The sequence below is a fragment of the Schistocerca americana genome, chromosome 2, assembly GCF_021461395.2.
Source record: "Schistocerca americana isolate TAMUIC-IGC-003095 chromosome 2, iqSchAmer2.1, whole genome shotgun sequence".
NCBI classification, from domain to species: Eukaryota; Metazoa; Arthropoda; class Insecta; order Orthoptera; family Acrididae; genus Schistocerca; species Schistocerca americana.
Window position 1 is genome coordinate 732,462,816 of NC_060120.1, and position 24,956 is coordinate 732,487,771.

General features: G+C 44.0%; 1 protein-coding gene across 1 annotated transcript; it reads right to left on the bottom strand.

Annotated features, from left to right (window-relative positions):
• Window positions 1-10: 10 nt before the first annotated feature.
• Window positions 11-24,047, bottom strand: LOC124594760 (protein takeout-like). Its single transcript, XM_047133148.1, has 6 exons — window positions 23,890-24,047; window positions 17,379-17,471; window positions 14,986-15,133; window positions 4,948-5,081; window positions 3,991-4,143; window positions 11-579 (listed from the first exon to the last, which is right to left on the bottom strand). Exons 1-6 carry the CDS (start codon window positions 23,963-23,965, stop codon window positions 422-424), a joined length of 762 nt encoding a protein of 253 aa, XP_046989104.1. The 5' UTR covers window positions 23,966-24,047; the 3' UTR covers window positions 11-421.
• Between the last annotated feature and the right edge of the window lie 909 nt (window positions 24,048-24,956).

Consider the following 24,956-nt stretch of genomic DNA (forward strand, 5'->3'; position numbering starts at 1 on the left):
TCAATTAATGTTTGTATGGTTGTGAAATAAGTTTTATTCATAAGGAATTCTATAAATTGCTAAAGTTTTTGAGTAGCCAAAAAGAAGTGATTAAACAAGTCAATAATGACAGTACAAAAGGCAAGTCATTTATAATTTTTTAGAGTAAACTAGAGAAAAAAGTGTAATGGAAACCAGTGATAGGTAATTATCATATTCCCTGAAATGAAATGCCCTTCCTCCGGAGGGCCATAGGGGAGAACGTTTGTGCAATCTACCACTCTCGCTTCTCAAACGATAGACATTGGTCCTGGAGAAATAAACATTATTTAATATAAATAAGTGTCTAAGCATGAGGAAGGAAGTGTTTTCGAGTAACTTTTAAGGCACACGAAAACATAGCAATAACAACAAATTGGTACAGCTGGCGGTCACCGGCTGGCTACACCTTCTCTGGGAAGACTTCATCGTAGGGCACCAGGTTTGTGATGCCGGACAGAACCTGCGTCACCACCGCAGACAACGCCTCCGTCAAGGCCGGACCAATCTCCTTCACCACTTCCTGCCAATTCTCGTTCAGGAATGTGTTCATGTTGTCACCTGTAAAAAAACACACACGAGATGTCTCATCAATTTATCAGGAAATATTGAGACATCACAACTTGTGCACAGAAACAAAGTGTAGAATAGGAGAAAGCTGCGCGACCGGGGGGGCAACCACATGGAACATGGAAGGAGGCAGGAAAGCTGTCATTAAGTGGATAATCACGGAAAGTTACTGAGTGTAGCACATCGAGGCTTCTTGTTGAGCAACCATTCATAGCTTGTGTGCGTTGTGCATATAACGCAGAGTGATATCAAAGGCATCCAGTTGAGTTAAGTGAATCCTTGAGCTATGAGACGTGGGTTTCTGCAAATTGTCAGCTAGAAAGTACTACCTGTTCTTCAGTTGACGCCCGTGATTATGTGTATCCAAGCCAGCCATTCTGTATTCTGTATTCTGTATATTATAATACCTGATAACTGCCTCAGTTAGTTTTCCGCCACTGTTCCACTCGACAGGCCCCATATGTTCCCTCTGCTGCTAGTGCTAAGCCGGGGTCATCGTCCACAAAGAGTCCCACTTTTACTTTCTGACGCTTTCTCGTAAAACTCTCACAGTACTATTTTACACTCTCTTGTTGATGCAAGTGTTGGAAGTTTTTCTGTATTGATTCACTAGAAAGTGCAACGGCAAAACAGACATCACTCTGCAAGAATAATAATATAAATTAACGCTAAATGTTTAAAGCGTTCACTGGAGTAGTCACAACCAACGAAACTAGCAGGACGTGGCCAGTCTTGCTGCTGGGCCTCTCTAATTTCCCAACATCCCTTCCGTACTGTAGTCCATCGTTATAGTAAACAATGTTGTTCTACGCACCTAAAGCGCCTAATTCAGTTTCACTATGACTGGGTCCCATGTTCTGTTGAAGGTGTCGATGTCTTCAGGGAGTTACCTGTTAATTTAATTTTAACTTGTTCGGTTGCAGAACAATCCCAGAAGGTTTTTGCTTGAGTAGTGACAGATATATTATCGAACGCATATTTATGTACTCCTTTAACTCGGTTTTAGAAAGGCTTAAGAAAAGCGTTGTAGACATTTGCGAAGATAATCTGGCACTGCAGACAGTGTGGTGAGTTAAAGTCTGCGCCCTCGACCATCAGTGACAACGACTGACAGAAACCGAATTACATTATTACAATAATTTATTTGTCCGCTAATCCGTCTGAGACGCTCTAAACGTAAAACCAACAATTGTGTTGTTCATATGCTGCTAGATTGTAAAGGAAAGCAAACGTAGCTTCGGAAAACGTCATTGTAGCCCTTGAAACGGATTTTCATCTTAAAAAGGGGGTTGAAGATAAAGATAAAAATTAAATACTGTCCCAGAAAATGGTATATTAGTAACTTAAGTATTCCTAACCTATAAGATACTGCCATCGACAGCCTAGTTTGAAAGATCTGTTAATAACATCGTTAACTTCTCTTGACATAAGAGTGCGAATCGTCTACGGACCCACGCTTTTGCATGCAGAATCTGAATACTCCCCATTCGAGTTTACACCCTCCGGCTAAAACCAATCCGCTTATCCAGAGCCAGCAACACAACCAGGGTCCAGCAGCTGCAAAAGTCAGCTCTTTGGTGCGCTCACACACACAAATATCAGTACACTCAAAAAGCCATGACTTGCACAATTCTTTTACGTGGAAATTTGCATTATCGTTACGTAACTGTAGTGCAACATTGTTAACGGGGTAATCAGGATACTGACCAGTAGCCAGTTATCCACTTAATACTTAATATAGCTACGAAGTCACTCTCACGTAGCTTGCATGAAATGAAATACAGTCCCTTCCAAAGTCATTTATGATGCACCCACAACGAATGTTTATGTAGTACAAGGTACATTTAGCACGTTGTACTTTAGGTTTCTCAACAGTCTTTTGTGTCGATGATATTCCGATTACTGGATATTTTAATCACAAACGCATTTTGATAATTTACTTCATACTTATAAAACCCAGTTCCCCACTAAACACGGAAATAAATCGCGATATAGTATGCAGCAACGGAAATCATGTGTCATCAAGACAATGTTCTGTACCATTGTGGACTTTCAACAGCATGCAGCGTTGTTAAAGATCGTTCATGGGTTGACATCATCTGCCTTTCGCGTATCCTGTGAGTCTATGCTTCTGATGCTGATCAAATCATGTTTGCTTTAAATACAAACTGTAACGATCGTGAGCGTTAGTTACCTCTGAGACTGGACACGGTGAGTTGACGTCAGTCAAGAATGTCTTTAAGGCGACGAAGACGCCGTTATCAATGCCTCACTGAGTTTGGACGAGATCGAGTATTAGGGCTACGAGAAGCTGAACGTTCCTCACGCGATATTGCAGATTGCCTTGGCAGGAAAGTAGCCGCTGTACATGATTGCTAGCAGTGGTGGCCCTGAGAACGTACAGTCGCAAAAAGACCGGGCTACGGATGGGCACGTGGCACTACCTAGAGCAAAGACCACCGTGTTCGTCATATTGCTGTGGCTCATCGGACTGCATCTGCAGCAGCAATATGAGCAGCAGTTGGCACTACAATGATCCAACGAATTGTTACAAATCTGTTATTTCTAGGACAGCTCCGAGCCAGACTCCCTGCAGTGTGCATTCCACTGGCCCCAAACCACCGCCATTTGTGACATCAATGGTGTCAAAGCAATGGTGGTCAGGATTAAGGTCTGTTGTGTTTCCAGATAAAAGCTGGTTGTGTCTCGGTGCCAGCCATGGCCGTGTGTTGGATAGAAGGAGACCAGTTGAAGCCCTGCAACCAATCTATCTGCATGCTGGATACTCGGGACCTACACCTGGAGCTATGGTTTTGGTTGCGGTTTCCTATGACAGCAGGAGTACTGTTGGGTTATCCCACACCCCCCGACTGCAAATTTGTGCGTCAATCTGGTGATTCTTCCTGTTGTGCTGCCGTTCATGAACAGCATTCCAGGGGTGTTTTCCAACAGGTCAACGCTCGCCCGCATTCCGCTGTTCCAACCCACCATGTTCTACAGAAAATCGACTTGTAATCTCGGCTTGGTTGATCACCAGATCTTTCTACAATCGAACACATATGGAACAATATCGGACGACAACTCCACGGTCATCCACAAAAACTATTAACCGTCCATGTTTTGACCGACCAACTGCAACAGGCAGTATAGTAATCGCTGTTTCCGTTCCCAGCAGACTACGTCAGTAAAAACGTCCACGATCCAATGTAAACATGTCGTAGGTCGCATTGTCTTGTTTCCTTGGAGATATACTTGTCGTCAAATATTTGAAATTATGTCAACGAGCAGCAAATATCATATATTTAAATGCTTTTTTCTACTGTTATTCAAGGCTTTGTAGTGATCAATCTTATAAAAGCGTGACACGTGTCGCAAGGAAAACGTCAATTGGTCTTTGCTCACCCAGAAGCTTGTTGCCACCGAACAGGCCGTCCAGATGCATATAGGCGCGGCTCATGTCATACTTAATCTCCGAGTGCGTAGGCTTAATGTACTCTTTACCGTCGTTTCTCTTCTCCAGTTCCCAGTGAACCGTGACGACGATATCCAAGTCAACTGAAAATAAAAACAAAGGTGATTTGATTAAATAATGATACTGATGTGGTTCTCATACTGATATTGAACAAATCAATTACTTTAAAATGTTCTTTTGAGAGAAGGAAAGCAAGTAAAGACATAGAAACAGAACGAGTATGGGGTAAATGAAACACTTATGCTATCGAGCTATCTGCGAAAATAGGTCAATGAGTAAATATAGAATTAGATTTCGTCTCCAAACTGTTTTTGCTCAGTACGCAAGTGTGCGTGTGAAGAAGTAACAATATACACCGATTTTCCGAAAGTATTGTTTGGATTTCAGATTTCAAGCGAAAACCACCGAAATTTTTAACGGGGAAATCAGAGTAGTACCAACGCCAGGCGTACCATAGGATGGCCTGCGGAATATGAATGCTAAGGTAAATAAAAAGAAATTGGGATATAGGTCCTGATAATGTGGGCTTCTCGTGGCTCGTAACAGCACACAACGACTAAACAATAATACACTCTCGAAAGACTAGAGTATAACCCCTACATCGTGGATAGACCAAGTTTTAGCGATATCCTTTCTTTCAAAGGTATTAGTGCATAAGGTAAGTTCGAAATGGATGAGAGAAGTCTTAGGAAGTGGGTTTGGCTCTGGCTGGAGTTGAGACGTGAAATTATATTATTAGTGTATATTTATAATTCGAAAGCGCTACTGAACAACAGACTGGAAACTGTTGGCTAATTGTCTTATGTGAATCATTTACAGCAGAACAGATTCTAGAATGTGAAACACGACACGAGGTGAGTTGTCCGCTGACATGCACTTGTACTCACCGAGCGTGACGTTGACGTCTCCGCTGCCCTTGATGGCCAGCAGGAGGATCTTGCCGTCCACGCTGTACTTGCCGATCAACTGGCATACAGGGATGCGCGCTTTGATTTCTGCTTCGTTTTTGGCGAGATCAAAGCTGGAAATAAAACAGTAATGTAGCATATACTTAATTCTCAAAGCTGACAGATTTACCACAATCAGTAGAGACATGCTAGGGACTACATGAATCTGATTGCCGTAAATTTGGCAAACGGTAATGACAATACGCACATTCACCTTAATCAGGAGTAAGATACCGAAGACTGCCTGAATGTGGATGGCTGGACAGTGGTTTCAACCTCGCTCATCCCAGCTGTCAGGCCTATGCCTTAATCAGCGCAACCACCTCTGCATGTGTTTATATGAAGTCTAGTCAAAAAAGGACGTCAATCTCTCAAAGAGGAAGCTTTTACTAAAAAGAAAGAAAAGAAAAAAGGAAAGCTTTACAAGAGACGTCATTTCGGGGCGTAATCTTCCTCAGCCTCTATGCACTAAGTCGATCTCTTGATAAGCTTGCAAAACCGACCTGGGAGACACTATGTGGGATTGTGGACACCCACTCTTGTAATGTTGCCTCAACCACGTCATCGGACGAGAGCTTGGATACATGATGGGTCCATTCATCCAGCCAAAAAGGTGAAACTAACGTGGAGCTAGGTCAAGAATGTAAGTCGTGTGCTGCAAGAGCTCACACTAAGATTCAGAAGGTTGTTTTCCCAACTTTATGAGGGCGGGCATTATCCTTAATGTTCATTTTCATTTTGGGTTTTAGATGTCACAGTTTCCCACAGAAATTGTTATTATTCACAGTGTGTCCTTTAGGAGTTTAATGAATAAGCAGTGTGCGCTTCATACCTCAAAACATTGTTATCTTCAACTTTCCTGCCTGAACTTGGCATTCTGAACTTTTTTGTGTAGTCAGATGTGGTTATTTCCACATCAAGCCTTCTCGCTTACTCTGCAGTACATAACGATGAAGGTACATCCGGTAATTTCTAAATAATTGCCTGTCGAAATCGCGAGGTCCAAACGATACATGTCGAACGTGCGGTTGAAAATCGATCATGTGACTCTGGTGGCGGGCGTTATGATCAACTATTTGTGATCGCCATTTTCATCTGTTTTCCATCGTTCCTTTAGTTGCTCTAAATTACATACCTCCGCGAATTATTTGTGAGTTGCTTGGGAAACCGAGACGATTGCTGTCGATAGTGACTGTGAAGTCTGGTGTTCCTGACGTTTCTTCGGCGGATTCTCTCACACGGAAAAATCTAATTCCATGTTTATCCAGCGTAGAAAATTGCTTGACATTTTGTCAGAAATATGGAGTACTACCGGATGAGGACTGTGTAGACTGCCGTGGTGCGAAGTGTGTCAAACTTCGTAAGAGGAGTTTCGATTCTGAAATACCGTTACAATTTCATTGCGAACAGTGCGGAAAACGAACGAGTATCAGGAAGAATACGTGGTTAGACTCTTTCATATTATCCATCCAGACCAGTGTAATTGTTGTATGTTGCTGGATTCGAGACTACACCTTGCAAGCAACAGCATTGGAAACTGATTTATCTGCTATTACCGAGTATGACTATTTCAGGTTTTGCAGAGAAATGTGTTATGTGTTAGTGACACTCTGTGAAGTCTTCCATTAAAAGAGAAGGGTGTTCAGGACAAAGAGACTAACTGTACTTGTTTCAGCACCTCTATTTCCACAACTTGCGTTTGCAGGGAAAAGTTAACGCGTAGCACACTCTGCCGATATTCTCGCGTGATACTGGCAAAATTTACCCAGGCTATGGCAAAAAGAGAATTGTCACTATAGCGTACAAATTACATGAACTTTCATATGCCGACAACACCAACAACGAGTAAGGTAAGTCGTCTCCTTTGTAATTACAAGTACTTTTGTAACGCTCTTCTTTTGTTTTTGTCGGAGTGAGCGCAGTAAATACTCATAATGCCCGCCACCAGAGTCGCATGATTGATTTACAACCGCACGTTCGATATGTATCGTTTGGATCTCGCGACTTCGATAGGCAATCATTCTTGTAAATTACCGTACATCCCGTCAACGGTTACTATGCGATTGTGAAAGTATTTTCCTTTCTGTTCAATACGCCTTAAATGTGGTTCCGACAATTAGAAACGCTTCAGGGTCGTCATGGATTTTGATATCAAATCGAATGCGCGATGTAAAAACTCTGCCCGTCGTCAAGCAACGACCCGCTCGGCTTCCAGCTAGGCGGCTCGGGCACTGTATGGAGCGTTCACGTAACGCCCCTGAGAGTCGGCCCTTGGTCGGTTGTTGCTCACCGCTAAGCGGAGGAAGGCCATCGGGCAGCTGCCTGTGGCGGTTATGTGGATCTGGAAAGCTGCAAACACCTACCAGAGTCGGGCAGTTTTCTGAATAGACGTCTGCATTATCAAACTGGCGTTAATAGCAAACGTAGTGTTTGAATTGCAATTGATTCGACCTGCATTTTGTTCCCTGCAGATACACAGGCAGGGTCAAGCACAGGTAACATACGGATTTGCTTCATGAGCATCTTATTCTGTGTTGTGAGCTGCTTGTACTCTGTGCTTCACTGAACTCACTTGCTAAGAAGAGTATACTACTAGCTACGTTCGTGAAAATGATTTGACCCTACGCTTGTGTACATCAGCAGATTTTGCTTCTTGTGTACTGTGGATAATTTACAAGGATTGTGAGTTGGTTGCAACACATGTTAGCGTTCAGACAAGGCAAATATTCTTATTTTAACTTAGCCCTTTGTGGCGTCTTTCTGTTGATTGTATTCCTACTATTTTAATCAAATTACTTAGATTGCAAGTATATTTTATTTAGGATCTTATCTGGACTTTTTTCTATATTTTTCTTCATTAGGGTTCGAGCCTGATGTCTAAATTGTGTTAGTACTTGTTCTGGGTAGGATAAAAACATTCTGTTCGTCGAAGTCAATTGGTACATTTGGTTTTAGTTAATGGACATAATTCCTCACTGATTTAACATTGTATTTTTTTAATTTGAAAGTCAATTGTAAGCTGTCCCTTGGATGTCCATTGCACATGTTCTTCCAGAGTGGGCTGTTACTCAAGTTAATAATTTGTGCCCACAAGTGTCAATGCCGTTAGTGGGATCTCATTTCCTGATTTTCACTTGTAAATAATTTTTCCCACTGTCTTCGCAGAATTTTGTAGTTGTAGCTCTCTGCCTGATATGGGCCGAAGGTTAAACATTCTCTTGCATTGCTTTTATTAGTATAAGTTGCCTAATTAAGATTCTTTTCTCTCGTTTTAGTGAAGATGTGTTTGTCCAATACAGATTATAATTGTTGCGCTGATTGATTATATTGTACTTCCACATTTGTCATATTTGTTAAAGTTGTGCTAAGCAATAAATGCTCACCCTGATAACAAAACAATGTTACTGCCTATCGGATACAGCAAATAAAATATACGCCATGTACTATGTATGCCTCCACTCCTTAAATTTTGACCCTTACATAAACATAACACACTTCATAATTCAAATCACTTCAACGTGTGCACCCCCGGTAACACGCAAAATATCAACCGGCCATTCTGTCTCTTGCCATGCTTTCTGCAACATGTACATGGTGTGATAGTGCCAATGGCATCTCTGATGCGCTGTTGAAGGGTAACAGTATCAGGAACTGTTGTTTTATACACAATATCTTTCACATACCCCAAAGAAAGAAATCTAAGGGTGTAATGTTAAGTGATGTCTGGGGCCATGAAATTAGGCAGTCTCTGCCAATCTACCTGTTCAGGAAGATTTCATTAAGAAAATGGCAGGCTTCTATAGCCCAATGATGGAGAGCACCATCTTGCTGAAAGATGACAGTGTCTTGCATATCCTGCAGCTAGGGAACGACATAATTCTCCAACTTGTCTAGGTAAACGGATTGACTTACACTGCTTTCAAGGAAGAAAAGTGGGCCAATCACTCGATCGCATTTTAACCTACACAACACAACCGTTGGATTGTCCTGAATGTCTTCTTGATGCAATACTTTACCAACAGCCATATGTATTGTTTCCGTACGATATGAGGATATTCTGATCCCCATATCCGGACATTACGGCGGTTAACTGGGCCATGAACATGAAATGTAACATCATCGGAAGAACAAACACACTTAACCGTTGTCCTCGTCCAAACGGTTCTGCATTTTCACTGCAAGTTTCTCATGTTTTGGGTGATCACCTGGTTGTAAAGCATGAACAATTTGGACGTTACAAGCATACAATTTAAGACATCTGAAAACCACTTTACGCACTGTAATCTTTGGCACTTGAAGCTCTCGCGAAGCTTGTCCAAGCGATTTCAATGGCGACCTCGTGAATGCTGTTTGATCTGCCTGCACAGTCTCCTCCGAAACAGATGTTCTGCCGCTGCTTGTCCGTTTCCAAGCCGATCCCGTTGCTAAAAAAGTTTCCATTCTTGTTCTGGTTAGGTTGACATCGGCTGCTTTCTTTCCATAATGGGACACAAACAGTGTGTGTGTGTGGGAGAGGGGGGTGGATGGGGGGGCAGAGGGGAAGCAATTTTTACAATACAGCTCATACAGCACTCCTTTCGGCGAAAGTGTTGAATGAGACACAGCTGTGCAGAAACTTCATGGGTTCCCTAGTAGTCCTGTAACAAAAATCAAACGTTACCATCATAAATACTATTACCGTTCAATCTTGAAATCAGGGTTGACATTTATGGACATCCTGTATATTGGTACAGTATTCCCACTAATCTGTGTTTATAAAGAACAGTTTTTTTCGGTCACATTTTATGACCCAACACCTTAGCGCTCCAAGCTCCTTGCTGGCTACACCGGTTCAGTTTTTGTTCGTCTTTGGCAACACACGTGTTACTGAACAAGCAGCAACTTTCTAATAATTTGTATATGGATTGACGATTCCAAGTACTAATGTTCCACTTATGCCCAAATTTTCAGTTCTGATATGACGATCATCACGAAACATTCGCTCAGCTGCTTCGATTTTCATATCAGTTTTCAAAGTAAGTTTCACACCTGACCGCTGTTCATTACAGATAAATACAAGTCCACTTTGAAAAGCGATTTATTCACTCCTAAAGCTTTCGTTCATCACCACACTGCAGCTGCATGCCGCTGAAATATCTCCGCATCGTTAGTCTCTTCAGAGTGCAAAAAAACGAAATCACTTTTCTTATTTGTTCGTTGCATGTAATAAAATTCTCTGAAATCAGTTCGAGCACTGCTGTTCACTGAATGAACGCAAGCAACGCGCAACAGCCAGAAATAGTAAGGTTAAGGTATGCCACTGGTGAGACATTGCTGTCAGCCTATGGAAGGAGAAAATTCCTTTACTTACTGACTTGCCCTCGTCGCTAGAGTATTATAGTTATCATACTGCTGATTTATAATTTTGACGAACCAAATTACTTTCCCCATATTGTGCAAGCTATGTAGATCGTGCATTCTAAAATTATTATCGTTTTAGTGGTTAGCACCATTCGGCCGGTTTATCGCCATTTTCTAACTTTTCGCTAGAAATCTCTCCATTTGTAGGTATTCCGATTGTCTCCATATTTTGCTACACACGGCAATCTCTGTCCGCCCCTACAGTGTTCCCACTGTATCCTCTTGCGACTTACAAACCATACAGTCATGTGCCGTGGGTTACTGCAGTGCAGGCGTGCTAATGACACTTCCTTTGGAGCTCAGACGAAAACAATCCGCAACAACGGGCAGTTGTTTGGCTCTTGGCAGTCGAACCTCACTGCCAGAGGTATAAGCATGGCCGCAAATGCGCGCTGCCTTGGCGGCACTGCCTTGCGTCAGAGAGTCACGTGCCCCTCCGGTATCCTTCCACCGGACGAGTATTTAAGTCGCAGCCCAACCGCTCCGCTGTCAGTTGACTGCACCTAATGGTTCCTCAGTTCGGGTTCTTTCGCCATGCGCACTCTAAGCTCCGTGCTCTAAGCCAGATGCACCTAGCGGTCCATCCACCAAACGTAGTCCATTGCACCAATCCAACCGAGGAGCACTTCGCTGCCATATCGAAACAAGGCCGTTGCCAAGTGCATCCATCGCTCACCGCTTCACGGAACTTCGTCTGTTAGTCGTTTCAGAATCACCGCCTAAAGGGACACTATCAGCACGGACTTGTCCACACGCAAAGATTCCAGCGTAATGACTGTGATTACCTGATAGGACGTTCCAGTGCAACATCAGTGATTACATAGTAGGACATTCTAGTGCTTCAGCGATGAACTATCAATCTGAAGCAAGTACTGCAGACGGACATTCCAAGATACTGCTACTGAATTTTATTTATTGGACTCAATGAAGTTCCAGTATTCTTGGCTACCTGGGCACGTCAATCACAGTGCGCTGTTCGTCTGGTCACTAACACTACAGTGGCGACCAAGATCATAGCATTTAGGATCAGAGATTCCAAATTATCGTCCGCACTACAGTAGTGAAAAGAATACTTAGCTTAGTGATTATGTTCCAACAGTGCCTAGCGTCCAGATTGTCAGAACTCTGTGGTTTCGTGCTTGCTTATAGTAGCCTGCCGTCCCCGTGCACTACTTCCGACTGTTTCTGATATTTTTTCGCCTCATACATATGCTCTCAACGCCGGCTGTGTCTTTCCAGCTGTCATCACAGCCCCATACATCTTGCCACACCTCCTGCTTCGCTTACAGCACCTACAGCAAGACTGCGAGCATTCTCTTGCCAAAGTTAATCTCTCTGGCCGCTGCTCCTACCCAGACGTCCACGACACAGCCACTACTCCATCAGGAATTCAAAAATGGTTGAAATGGCTCTGAGCACAAGGGAACTTAACTGCTGAGGTCATCAGTCCCCTATAACTTACAACTACGTAAACCTAACTAACCTAAGGACATCACACACATCCGTGCCCGAGGCAGGATTCGAACCTGCGACCGTAGCGGTCGCGCGGTTCCAGACTGTAGCGCCTAGGACCGTCAGGAATTCAGTAAAGAGTCTTAGCCATGGTTGGAAAAGTACTTCGTGGCTTCTACGGTTCACGATGCTACACAGACGTTGAGCCTCTCTCCACGCTCATTCCGTCGGTCACACCCATCGCACTCTTCAGATCTTTAACTCATGTGCTGGCCTTACTACTCTGTCATACGTCCATTACGAAGCCAATTCAATGTCCATTATGGCAATCCTCGTGCGCCACCGTATATTCTACATTCTGAGACATCTTTCTCGACTCCCATCCACTTTCCTTCACACATTCTCAGTGCTCATTTGCACGATTTACAGTGTCCTCCAAACCAACCCTTGGGGCCTTGTTGGCCTTTCATTCTTATCAACATACTCAAAGCCTTTGGCAGTCTTGTCACTTATCAGCCGCTACACGCCACAACCCGTACATCCTCCGATCCAGCTCTTGGAGTCCTTCCACGTCTGGTTATGGGTGCCGACCATCTATCCTTGTCGGATCCCTCCTGCAAAATTCTGTGAGATCTAATATATTTCGCCTAACATCCTGCTGTCTTTCCTCCTGTAAAGGCGGCGTGCCTCATGCTGCTGCCCTGTTTCCAGATCAGCAACAGCGCAAGATACAGCAAAGCTAACGACGAGCCACTCCCTGCACCTCCATTGCTTGATCTCCTCTCCAGGATTCCTCTCGCCGGTGGCACCGCGTCCGACCACAGGGTTCTCCTGCACTGCACAGGGCTGCAGCTGTTACTCACCTGGACAACCCACATTTGGCTGATTCTCCTGGAAATTTCGATGCAAAACGTGGCCACACTGGTCCATGTCTCTGTTGCCACCTTCAGTAGCCTCGGCAAACCCTCATACCTTCGGCAGCCATGTCTCCTTAGAGATGGATGACACACTCCTTTATTTGGGGGCGAAGGGATGTGACACCTTACTGTCGTGTACCGATTCTTGCCGCAGATCCCGTCCACTAGCGACACTTCTTCCGGAGCTCAGACGATAACTATTCACACAATAGACACATGCTGGGTTGTTTACAACTGAACCTCCAGCAGTCAGCACAGGACCGCGTTGCGCCAGCCTCGCCGCCAGAGGATAAAAGTCGCCGCAAACGGCGCTGGCATCATGGCACTACCTTGCTTCCGTGAATCATGTGTCTCTAGCGGTAGCCTTTCAGGCCGTCAAGGACCTCTCCCGCCCCTCCCCCCCCCCCCCCCCCCCCGCGACCACTCTGGATTCAGATTATATGCCCGGCTTTGCACTGACTGCGTCTAGTGGTTCCTCAGAGTTCTTTTGCCAAGTGCGCTGTACACTCCATGCTCTCCCATTGAGTGCACTCTAAGCTCCGTACTCTGCACTAGCCACGCCTTGCACTCCACCCATCAATCAAAGTCCACCACACTGAGCTGACTGAGGGATACCACAATACTGTGTCCAAATGGCAGGCTATTGGCAAATGCATCCTTCACTCACCACTTCACAGTACTTCGTCTCCAACTCGTCTAATAATCCACCACCTCAAGGGACACTTTTCCCACGGACTTCCTGCACATGTGGGTATTCCAGTACTATGACAGTAACTACCTGCTAGTACATACCAGAGCTTCAGTGATTAACTATCAGAATGAAGTGAGTAGCACAGATTCACATTCACAGGAACTGTTAGTCTTTTGCTTATTAGACTCAATTAGGGTTCATTGTTCTTGGCTACCTGGGCACATCAAGCGTAGTTTGTTGTTGGTCTCTGACATGAGCACTAAAATTATTTTGACTACCCTCGTATTGTAAATATTTAACATAGAGTTATAAAAACATGTTCAACGTAATCAAAAAAAATGGCTCTGAGCACTATGGGACTTAACAGCTGTGGTCATCAGTCCCCTAGAACTTAGAACTACTTAAACCTAACTAACCTAAGGACATCACACACATCTATGCCCGAGGCAGGATTCGAACCTGCGACCGTAGCAGTCGCGCGGTTCCGGACTGCGCGCCTAGAACCACGAGACCACCGCGGCCGGCTCAACGTAATCCATCATATTCATCATCAACATCATTATCATCATAACCACCATAACACTCACAGATGGATAAAGTTACATCTTACATGTATAATATAAGTAATTAATATTTGGACCACATATTGTTACTGTTACGCCGGCCGAAGCGGCCGTGCGGTTAAAGGCGCTGCAGTCTGGAACCGCAAGACTGCTACGGTCGCAGGTTCGAATCCTGCCTCGGGCATGGATGTTTGTGATGTCCTTAGGTTAGTTAGGTTTCACTAGTTCTAAGTTCTAGGGGACTAATAACATCAGAAGTTGAGTCCCACAGTGCTCAGAGCCATTTTGTTATTGTTACTGTCGCGATTTATCCAGTCACATGTACCCATCTTCTGCAAATAATCATTTGAAAAAGAAATTATCATGCCAAAAGTGGTCATGTAATATAGTCGCTCTGAAATGGGACTGTGTTGGATCCTTGTAATGTGGTCCGTCTTAGTGTACAAAAGCCAACGGCCTTGTGGCAGTGGTAACACCGGTTCCCGTCAGATCACCGAAATTAAGTGCAGTCAGGCTTTGCTAGCATTTGGATGGGTGCCTGCTGTAGAGGCTCCGGTCACGAAAATCGACAACGGCCGGAAGAGCGGTGTGCTGACCACATGGATCTTAATGTCCGCATTCAGTGACGCCTGTCGGTTGAGGATGACCCGACGGTCGGTCGGTACCGTTCGGCCTTCCCAGAATTGTACGGACGGAGACTGTAGCGTACAAAACTCTCATTTCTATATTTATTCGATACCAAGATGTGTAGGTAAGTGCGCTTGTCTACGTAATATTGCGAAATACCTTAAGCCATGCATCCTGCCACTCAGCTTATAGCCTGCACGTGATTATTACGTCTATGCAATTGTAGACCAAATTTGTAAAGGACACACTTCAGACTGCATAATGAATGGACACAAAGAAATAATTTTCCCGGAACTGCTCTGTGGAAACACGTGCAACGAATACTCACTTGGTCTCCTTGATGACCAACTCGTTGATGCCGAAGATGCTGATGTCGTTGAAGGTGATGCCGAAGCCGGGGCTGCCGTCGGTGCGGCGCACCTTGATCTCACTCACCTTGAGTGGGTTCAGGTCCGGCACGTTGTACTTGCGGTCTCCTGCAGGCCAACGGGAATATCAGAAAGCTGTCGAGGCGGCGCTACGTCGAGTCAGAACTGAGGCTGCAATCTGTGGCTGGTCGAAAATCATAACTTCTCAACGTACTCTGCTTGAAAGGACGAAGTATGTTTCTGAGAAAGTAATTTTACCGGTATTGATTACTGAGTTATACTTGAAATCAGTGAGGCATGAAGAGCTAAAATAATAAATTTACGTGTATTTCGTACCGCTAAAATGCGATAGGTTGTTTGTGAATAAAGTGGAATCTACGGTGTAGGTTAGAGATCACTCCTTGCTTCGAGTTTTAACAACGAACAGAAGACGAAAAATGGGTTGTCAACAAATAAATAATTGTGTGAAACTGCACTGTATTAAACGTGTATGCCATTCGTTAACTGCCCTAATTCTTAATTTGAGCTACGGCGTGTACTGAATAGCGGCTTTCAGTCTGTTTATTTACTTCTATTGCCAGACTTTCATGCATGAGATCGCTTATGTCTGAGACCGCCGAATGCAAGACTGCTACTCGCTTCCACTGCCTCAAAACTACAACACCAGCTCCACAGTTCCTCTGCTTCTTTGGTCACCTTAAAAAATCTATTGTGGGAATTTCTAATTTATTCCCTTGAATAAATCCAGTGCGGGGAACTTTCCAGTGGTTTCAGAAAACATCGTTCTTGTGCAACGCAGCTAGCTCTTTATTCGCACGAAGTAATGGCCGTTATCGACAGGGGATCTCAAGTTGATTCCGTATTTCTAGATTTCCGGAAAGCTTTTGACACCGTTCCTCACAAGCGACTTCTAATCAAGCTGCGGGCCTATGGGGTATCGTCTCAGTTGTGCGACTGGATTCGTGATTTCCTGTCAGGAAGGTCGCAGTTCGTAGTAATAGACGGCAAATCATCGAGTAAAACTGAAGTGATATCAGGTGTTCCCCAGGGAAGCGTCATGGAACCTCTGCTGTTCCTGATCTATATAAATGACCTGGGTGACAATCTGAGCAGTTCTCTTAGGTTGTTCGCAGATGATGCTGTAATTTACCGTCTAGTAAGGTCATCCAAAGACCAGTATCAGTTGCAAAGCGATTTAGAAAAGATTGCTGTATGGTGTGGCAGGTGGCAGTTGACGCTAAATAACGAAAAGTGTGAGGTGATCCACATGAGTTCCAAAAGAAATCCGTTGGAATTCGATTACTCGATAAATAGTACAATTCTCAAGGCTGTCGATTCAACTAAGTACCTGGGTGTTAAAATTACGAACAACTTCAGTTGGAAAGACCACATAGATAATATTGTGGGGAAGGTGAGCCAAAGGTCGCGTTTCATAGGCAGGACACTTAGAAGATGCAACAAGTCCACTAAAGAGACAGCTTACACAACACTCGTTCGTCCTCTGTTAGAATATTGCTGCGCGGTGTGGGATCCTTACCAGATGGGATTGATGGAGGACATCGAAAGGGTGCAAAAAAGGGCATCTCGTTTTGTATTATCACGTAGTAGGGGAGAGAGTGTGGCAGATATGATACGCGAATTGGGATGGAAGTCATTAAAGCAAAGACGTTTTTCGTCGCACCGAGATCTACTTACGAAATTTCAGTCACCAACTTTCTCTTCCGAATGCGAAAATATTTTGTTGAGCCCAACCTACATAGATAGGAATGATCATCAAAATAAAATAAGAGAAATCAGAGCTCGAACAGAAAGGTTTAGGTGTTCGTTTTTTCCCGCGCGCTGTTCGGGAGTGGAATGGTAGAGAGATAGTATGATTGTGGTTCGACGAACCCTCTGCCAAGCACTTAAATGTGAATTGCAGAGTAGTCATGTAGATGTAGATGTAGATACACAATGTGTGCTAAGTCAATAATTGAAAGCAGCAATATTACAAATCTACTAACTGGTATCCAGTGTTGACACTCCGGGAGACGAGTCATTGTAGATATTTTCTTGTAACAAGTGCGCAAAGATATAAGTATCAGCACAAGACTTTTAAATATGAAGGACGTCATCATAGTGATTATAATACTTTTAGGCAACCCGGTTCTCTGTGAGATTTTCTCGAAAGATACAGATTAGCTTAGCTTCAGAAACAACCTTCAAGTCCCAATGTTGCACGGAAAGAATGAGATCATCTTATGCCAAAAATCACAAAGCTTCACGTGTAACAGACTTCTTAATACGGCTAACGCTTTACAGCACGACACGGTATGGCACGCTATAGACTGAGAGGACGACGTCCAGTACTCACCTTTGAGGATGCTCGGGATGGCCTCTTGTGCATGCTTGTAGGCGCAGTCGTTGAGGTTTGGGTCATTCCTGGAGCACGGCTTCACATAGCTGGCTGCAACAGTACAGTTTTGATTTTTGAGACACTGCCGTCTCCAAAGCTATAAGAGCATGGAATAGTGAAAACAAAGGAAGTCGAGTTTAAAATAAGTTTCAAGGTTATTGAGCGAATGAGATACCCGAATACTGTTCTCAACACAACGAACAACCTGAATTAATTCTGACAGCCGGCCGGAGTGGCCAAGCGGTTCTAGGCACTACAGTCTGGAACCGCGCGACCGCTACGGTCGCAGGTTCGATACCTGCCTCGGGCATGGATGTTTGTGATGTCCTTAGGTTAGTTAAGTTTAAGTAGTTCTAAGTTCTAGGGGACTGATGACCTCAGAAGTTAAGTCCCATAGTGCTCAGAGCCATTTGAACCATTTACGAGGGCAGTTCAATAAGTAATGCAACACATTTTTTTCTCGACCAATTTTGGTTGAAAAAACCGAAAATTTCTTGTGGAATGTTTTCAAACATTCCCGCTTCGTCTCGTATAGTTTCATTGACTTCCGACAGGTGGCAGCGCTGTACGGAGCTGTTAAAATGGCGTCTGTAACGGATGTGCGTTGCAAACAACGGGCAGTGATCGAGTTTCTTTTGGCGGAAAACCAGGGCATCTCAGATATTCATAGGCGCTTGCAGAATGTCTACGGTGATCTGGCAGTGGACAAAAGCACGGTGAGTCGTTGGGCAAAGCGTGTGTCATCATCGCCGCAAGGTCAAGCAAGACTGTCTGATCTCCCGCGTGCGGGCCGGCCGTGCACAGCTGTGACTCCTGCAATGGCGGACCGTGCGAACACACTCGTTCGAGATGATCGACGGATCACCATCAAACAACTCAGTGCTCAACTTGACATCTCTGTTGGTAGTGCTGTCACAATTGTTCACCAGTTGGGATATTCAAAGGTTTGTTCCCGCTGGGTCCCTCGTTGTCTAACCGAACACCATAAAGAGCAAAGGAGAACCATCTGTGCGGAATTGCTTGCTCGTCATGTGGCTGAGGGTGACAATTTCTTGTCAAAGATTGTTACAGGCGATGAAACATGGGTTCATCACTTCGAACCTGAAACAAATCGGCAATCAATGGAGTGGCGCCACACCCACTCCCCTACCAAGAAAAAGTTTAAAGCCATACCCTCAGCCGGTAAAGTCATGGTTACAGTCTTCTGGGACGCTGAAGGGGTTATTTTGTTCGATGTCCTTCCCCATGGTCAAACGATCAACTCTGAAGTGTATTGTGCTACTCTTCAGAAATTGAAGAAACGACTTCAACGTGTTCGTAGGCACAAAAATCTGAACGAACTTCTCCTTCTTCATGACAACGCAAGACCTCACACAAGTCTTCGCACCTGAGAGGAGCTCACAAAACTTCAGTGGACTGTTCTTCCTCATGCACCCTACAGCCCCGATCTCGCACCGTCGGATTTCCATATGTTTGGCCCAATGAAGGACGCAATCCGTGGGAGGCACTACGCGGATGATGAAGAAGTTATTGATGCAGTACGACGTTGGCTCCGACATCGACCAGTGTAATGGTACCGTGCAGGCATACAGGCCCTCATTTCAAGGTGGCGTAAGGCCGTACCATTGAATGGAGATTACGTTGAAAAATAGTGTTGTGTAGCTAAAAGATTGGGGAATAACCTGGTGTATTTCAATGCTGAATAAAACAACCCCTGTTTCAGAAAAAAAATGTGTTGCATTACTTATTGAACTGCCCTCGTAATTCTGACACATACGGAGTTTGATATTGATGGCACTACACTCAAGTTCTCTCGGTTCTGTTTGCCTCTTATTCCAATAATATCCACGTTCAGACATATTATAAGCACATTTAAGATGTCCAAATTTAGAACACATGTATCCATACATACTACAAAAATTGACATACATACACATATATGTATGTTCCATATCTCGTAACCAAGGGACCGATTTCAACCACACTCGCTACACGTATCATTTAACGTCTGGAAAGAATCTCTGAGAGGAGTAGGGGAGGGAGGAGGGGGTAAGAACTACCTACCTATCAAGGGCGTGGCAGTGAGGATGAAACAGAAATTCCAAATTTCATTCATGCATTATTTGAGAATGAGAGTACTTACTGACTTGCTACAAACTTCACACACAATTTCAAACCTTTACGAAAATTTTACTCGCTAACAGTGCCCACAAAACGATAAAACGAAAATGTTACTCGTTTGCTACATTTCTGCTGTTCGTGCAGTTAAGCTGCCATATCACGCACGACGTTTTAATTTGTTATTTCTGTAGAGCTAACTAATTCCCCGCACACTTTTCAGATGGTATTGGCATATACCACAGCATCTACCTCCAAAATAGTGCAATTTATGCCACATAATTTAGGAGATATGACGTAATAAACATTGAGATGCGGTAAATAAATGGAGCAGATGGACAGAGGAAGGGACAAAGAGAACAAGGAGAGTGGGAGGAGGTGATGGACAGGGGAAGGAAAAAGAGAAGGACAGGGAGAGGATGGAGGAGGAGACCAACTGAGAGAGGGGCAGGAGGATGTGGACAGAGAAAGGAAGGAGGAGGAGATGTACAGAGGAAGGGAAAAGGAAGCCAGAGAGAAGGGGAAGGAGGAGATGGACAGAGGAAGGGAAAAGAGAACAGGGAGAGGGGGGGGGATATGGACAGAGGAAGGGAAAAGAGAAGGACAGGGAGAGGATGGAGGAGGAGACCAACTGATAGAGGGGCAGGAGGATGTGGACAGAGAGAGGAAGGAGGAGGAGATGTACAGAGGAAGGGGAAAGGGAGCCAGAGAGAGGAGGAAGGAGGAGATGGACAGAGGAAGGGACAAAGAGAACAGGGAGAGGGGGGGAGGAGATGGACAGAGGAAGGGAAAAGAAAAGGACAGGGAGAGGATGGAGGAGGAGACCGACTGAGCGTGGGGCAGGAGGATGTGGACAGAGAGAGGAAGGAGGAGGAGGTGTACAGAGGAAGGGAAAAGGAAGCCAGAGAGAGAGGGAAGGAGGAGATGGACAGAGGAAGGGACAAACAGAACAAGGAGAGGGGGAGGAGGAGATGAGCAGAGAGGCATTAGGAGGACATGGACAGAGAGAGGGTGGAGCAAGAGATATACAGCAGCGATGCACAAGGAGGAAATGCACAAAGATATGGGGGAGGAGAGAGATTGTGATGGGAGGAGGAGACAGAGGGTGAGGAGGAGATGGAGGGGGTAGGAGGGGGTGGAGTTAGAGGGGGGAGGAGGTGAAAGACAGAGGGCGAATGAGCAGATCAGCAGAGAGGGGGGGGGGGGAGGAGCAGATGTCCATTGAGATAGGGGAGCAGCAGGTGGACAGAGAGGGCAGGTAGAGGTATCAGACGGCAGAGTGAAGGGCACGAAGAGATGAACAGAGAGCGGAGGTGGAGGAGACGGCAGTTAGCGGGAAGATATGGAGATGGAGAGAGAAGGGCCGCAGGAGGCTAAGTTTAGTCTACAAACTAATGACTTACAGTTTATTTCTACGAAAATAAAGAGAAATAAATATTGAATATGTACTCGAGGCTAGTCGGTTAGGGGTCAGAAAACCGGATATATCAACAACATTATTGTGATAGCTTGTCATCGCTGAATATTGTCACCGACGACGCAAACCAGAATAAGATAACTGAATTTCCGAGAAAAATAGGGATGACGTACATCAACAAACCAAGAGTTTACAATATTTGCAATGATTAAATACAAAAAACCTGCTTTTAAATGCGAACGGAGAGAAGATAGTTTTGAGAAGTGAGAAAGAATTTGTCTCTTTTGTTCGTCTTACAACAACAAGCAACGAAGAAAAGTTAGAAATGGTGAAGGACGACCAAGTTGGGGTTCGCAATTGATAGTCACAGTTTTGTTCGAAGTGCGATAGGTCAAGAAAGCTGTTTGGTAGACGGATAAGACGTTTATCAAAGAGGATTCCTTGATAACAAAGAATAATAGTAAAAAATACCAGACACAGTAATTATATCATCCTAACTAAAAAAAATGACCGCTTCCTTCACCGAGTGATCAGCATGTTTGCACAACACATATAGGACGGTGGTTCGATTGTCGACAGTGATCAGGATTTATCCACGGTAGGAAAACCAGAAAGGAGAACAAATACTCGCACGAGAACAACTAAGTGCTACTTGAAGGTGATGATTGGAGTCAGCTTTTGCAAGACGACATTAACAGTCACCAGACTGCTCAGTACTGCCGTCCCACGATGCCTGATGCGGGGGAAGGCGTGACACAGTCGGCTGAATCAATTTGCACGTGGGCTAACACTGAGCTTAATATAATCCACAAATATAAAAGTTCGATGAGAACAGGAGAGAAGAAAGAGCGTTTCTTTCCAGGGAGAAGGAGAGAACGGTGCAGGTACAGATGCAGTTGGCAGTTGACGATACAGGTGTTACGAATTAACTTAGAGCAACGAAATATGTGAATGAAATATAAAAACAGAAGAAATCTGAGATATCGTCTTACCAGAGTAAGGAATGTGTAAACTGGACTGTGTGAAAAGGATTCTGGAGGAGCAACGTCTATTGTAATCTACTTTACGCTAATCTGTAAGTATAGACTAATAGCTTGACACCAGATAGGATTAGATGGAGTGCGGCCCAGTCGCACAGAAGGTAACTGGCACACTACACTCCTAAATGTATGTGATTCTATCCCCAGTTCGATCCAGGCTTCCTCTTCTCACTTGTCCTTTCTTTCACGTATGGCAACATTTTGGTAATGCGAAAAATTTATTAATGCGCCATAGTTCGAAGTCCACGCTAAATGGTAAGTTTCCTTGTAATTAGCTAAGTCAGTTCAAAGGTAGGGGATGGCACAGGCGTACCACCCCCAATACGACTATGCTCAGTAAAGCACTGCGGTCTTTAAATTGGCTTTTTGGTTTTATTTTTTATTTGCTTGGCAAGAGGTGGAGTCGAAAGTGCACTGAGTAAAAATCAAAAAAATATCCGGATACGTGAGAGCAGGATTCGGGCACCAGGGACTCCGTAAAAACTTTATTGTGTTTATAGATACTCAATACATCCCGGGAATCGGAAATTGTGTTGATTTATTCCTGTTATCAATACTGGTAGCGGCAAGATATCAGAATGTGTGACATAAATGACCGTACCTTTCGATTGGATTGACTTAGAAGCATACATTGTTTACACCGTCAAGGGACCGTACACCTTAGTATGTGACATAAATTTGAACTTGATATACCTAACCGTTCTTGAGAAAAGGGATCTTAACAGGCGGACACACAGGCAGACAGATGGATAAAAAATGACACAAAATTCTTTTTCTGGTGATATAATTACAGATGAACAATTTTCCGATTTTTTGACTTACTTGTACTGTAAAAGCTGACTTCTTACAAAAATTCATGGTTCTACATCAATGAGAAGCACTCTATAGGTTTTTGATGAGCTATGTTGAGAGGGTTAAAATACGTGAGATAAATGACCGTATCCACTGATTTAATTGATGTAGAAACTTGAATTTATCACATCGAGAAGGGAACATAGACTTAAATATGTAACATAGATTTCAAGCTTATACATCTACCGTTTCCTGAGAAAAACGGTTCTTAACAGTCAATCAGACGGATGGAGAGACAATAAAGTGATCCTATAAGGGTTCTGTTACCAGTCGAGGTACGAAGCCCTTAAAAATGACTAAAGTAATTCAGCTGAATGTCGTGGTGTTTCAGTCAATTACACCGCATATTTCCTTCAGAAATAGCACAAAAATCCATGTAAGAGAAATTTACTATAATCAACTTAAGCGTTATGAAGTTTTTCTGAAAGTACTTGTATTAAGTGTAGCCTTGTGCCGAAGTGAAACGTGGACGAAAAACGATTCAGACAATAAGAGAAAACTTTTTAAATGGTGTGTTACAGAAGAATTCTGAAGATTAAGTGGGTAGTTGAGGTAATTAATGAGGAGATATTGAATAGAGCTGGTGAGAAAATAAATATACGGTACGCCTTGACTAAAGGAAAGGACGGGTCGGTACGAGATATCCTGGAGCTTAATGGAATCATCATTTGGTAACAGAGAGGATTTTGGGATAAAAAGCACAGCGGGAGAATGAGGCTTGTCTACACTAAACAGTTTGAAGTTGATGTAGGTTTCAGCAAAGCTGATATGAAGACGCTTGGACGGAATAAAAAATCGTGCGAGGTGCATCGAACCAGTATTCTGGCTGAACAGCGATTCTTATCGACAGCTATGCCTGAGCAGAAGTTCCGTCTCTGGCGACAAGGCTGTCCAAGAGGAAAGATGCCAGCCATTAACCTTGCATCGTTCTTTTGGTTTTGAAAGTGTGGACTACGTGGTTCCGGACGACACCAGTCTGGGACTAGTGCTGAGAAAGCAGAGATGTTTGTGTGTGCCGCAGTATGTGGGCGTGGCTACTTACGCAGATTGAGTGCCGATGAAGGAAGTACGGCAGCGAAGGCAAGCAGCAGCAGAGCGAAGGAGACGGCGGCGTCCATGGCTCGTGCGTGAGGCGAAGTTGCGGGCGTTGTCTCGCTGCCTGCCGGCGGCGACTATGGAGGCGGCGGCCAGCGCGCTCTTTTATACAGGCGCAACGAGATGTGAACACCCGCCCCACCTCCGGTGCAGAACATCTGCAGGAAGCTCATGCACCCGCTCGCCTCGTATTACACAGATAGTTCCGAAACAACGAGAATCGGAAGCCTGCACGCCGCTGTTGCGGCCTTCACTTTTCGTGTCGCCGAAACACGCTAGGGCAGAAAAGAAAAAAAGTCCGGCACCTGTTTTGCTACCTCATATGACGTTACACCACTGACAGTTCCTGACGTACGTTCTCTCACTGACTCAGCGTCTTGACTGACTAGGCATTCAATTCTTCTAAGCGAATGAATGTCGACTCTGTGCTTTTGTCTCGTTCCGAATATCAGCATACATGTCACTCCTAGTGTTGTATAAGCAGTCCGAGACAGCGATTCCATTATTCCATTACTTTTGAAAATATATTTGCTTCTTTATTTCGGTGTACAGTAAAATGGCTCAAATGGCTCTGAGCAGTATGGGACTTAATTTCTGAGGTCATCAGTCCCCTAGAACTTAGACCTACTTAAACCTAACTAACCTAAGGGCATCACACACATCCATGCCCGAGGCAGGATTCGAACCTACGACCGTAGCGGTCGTGCGGTTCCAGACTGTAGCGCCTAGAACCGCGCGGCCACTCCGGCCGCCACGTCCCATCATAACTATTATAAATTATATAATAATATGTATATTAATATTAAATATTATTATAATTGGATATAATAAATAAGATTAATAATATTAAATATAATATCTTATATTAATATAAATAATTATTGTAATTATAACAATACAATTAGCGAATTATCTACAATTAGATAATTTAACTACTTAACACTTAAGTTAACTTAATATAAAGTTAATTTTGTATTAATAACATATTACATACATACATATATATATGGGCCC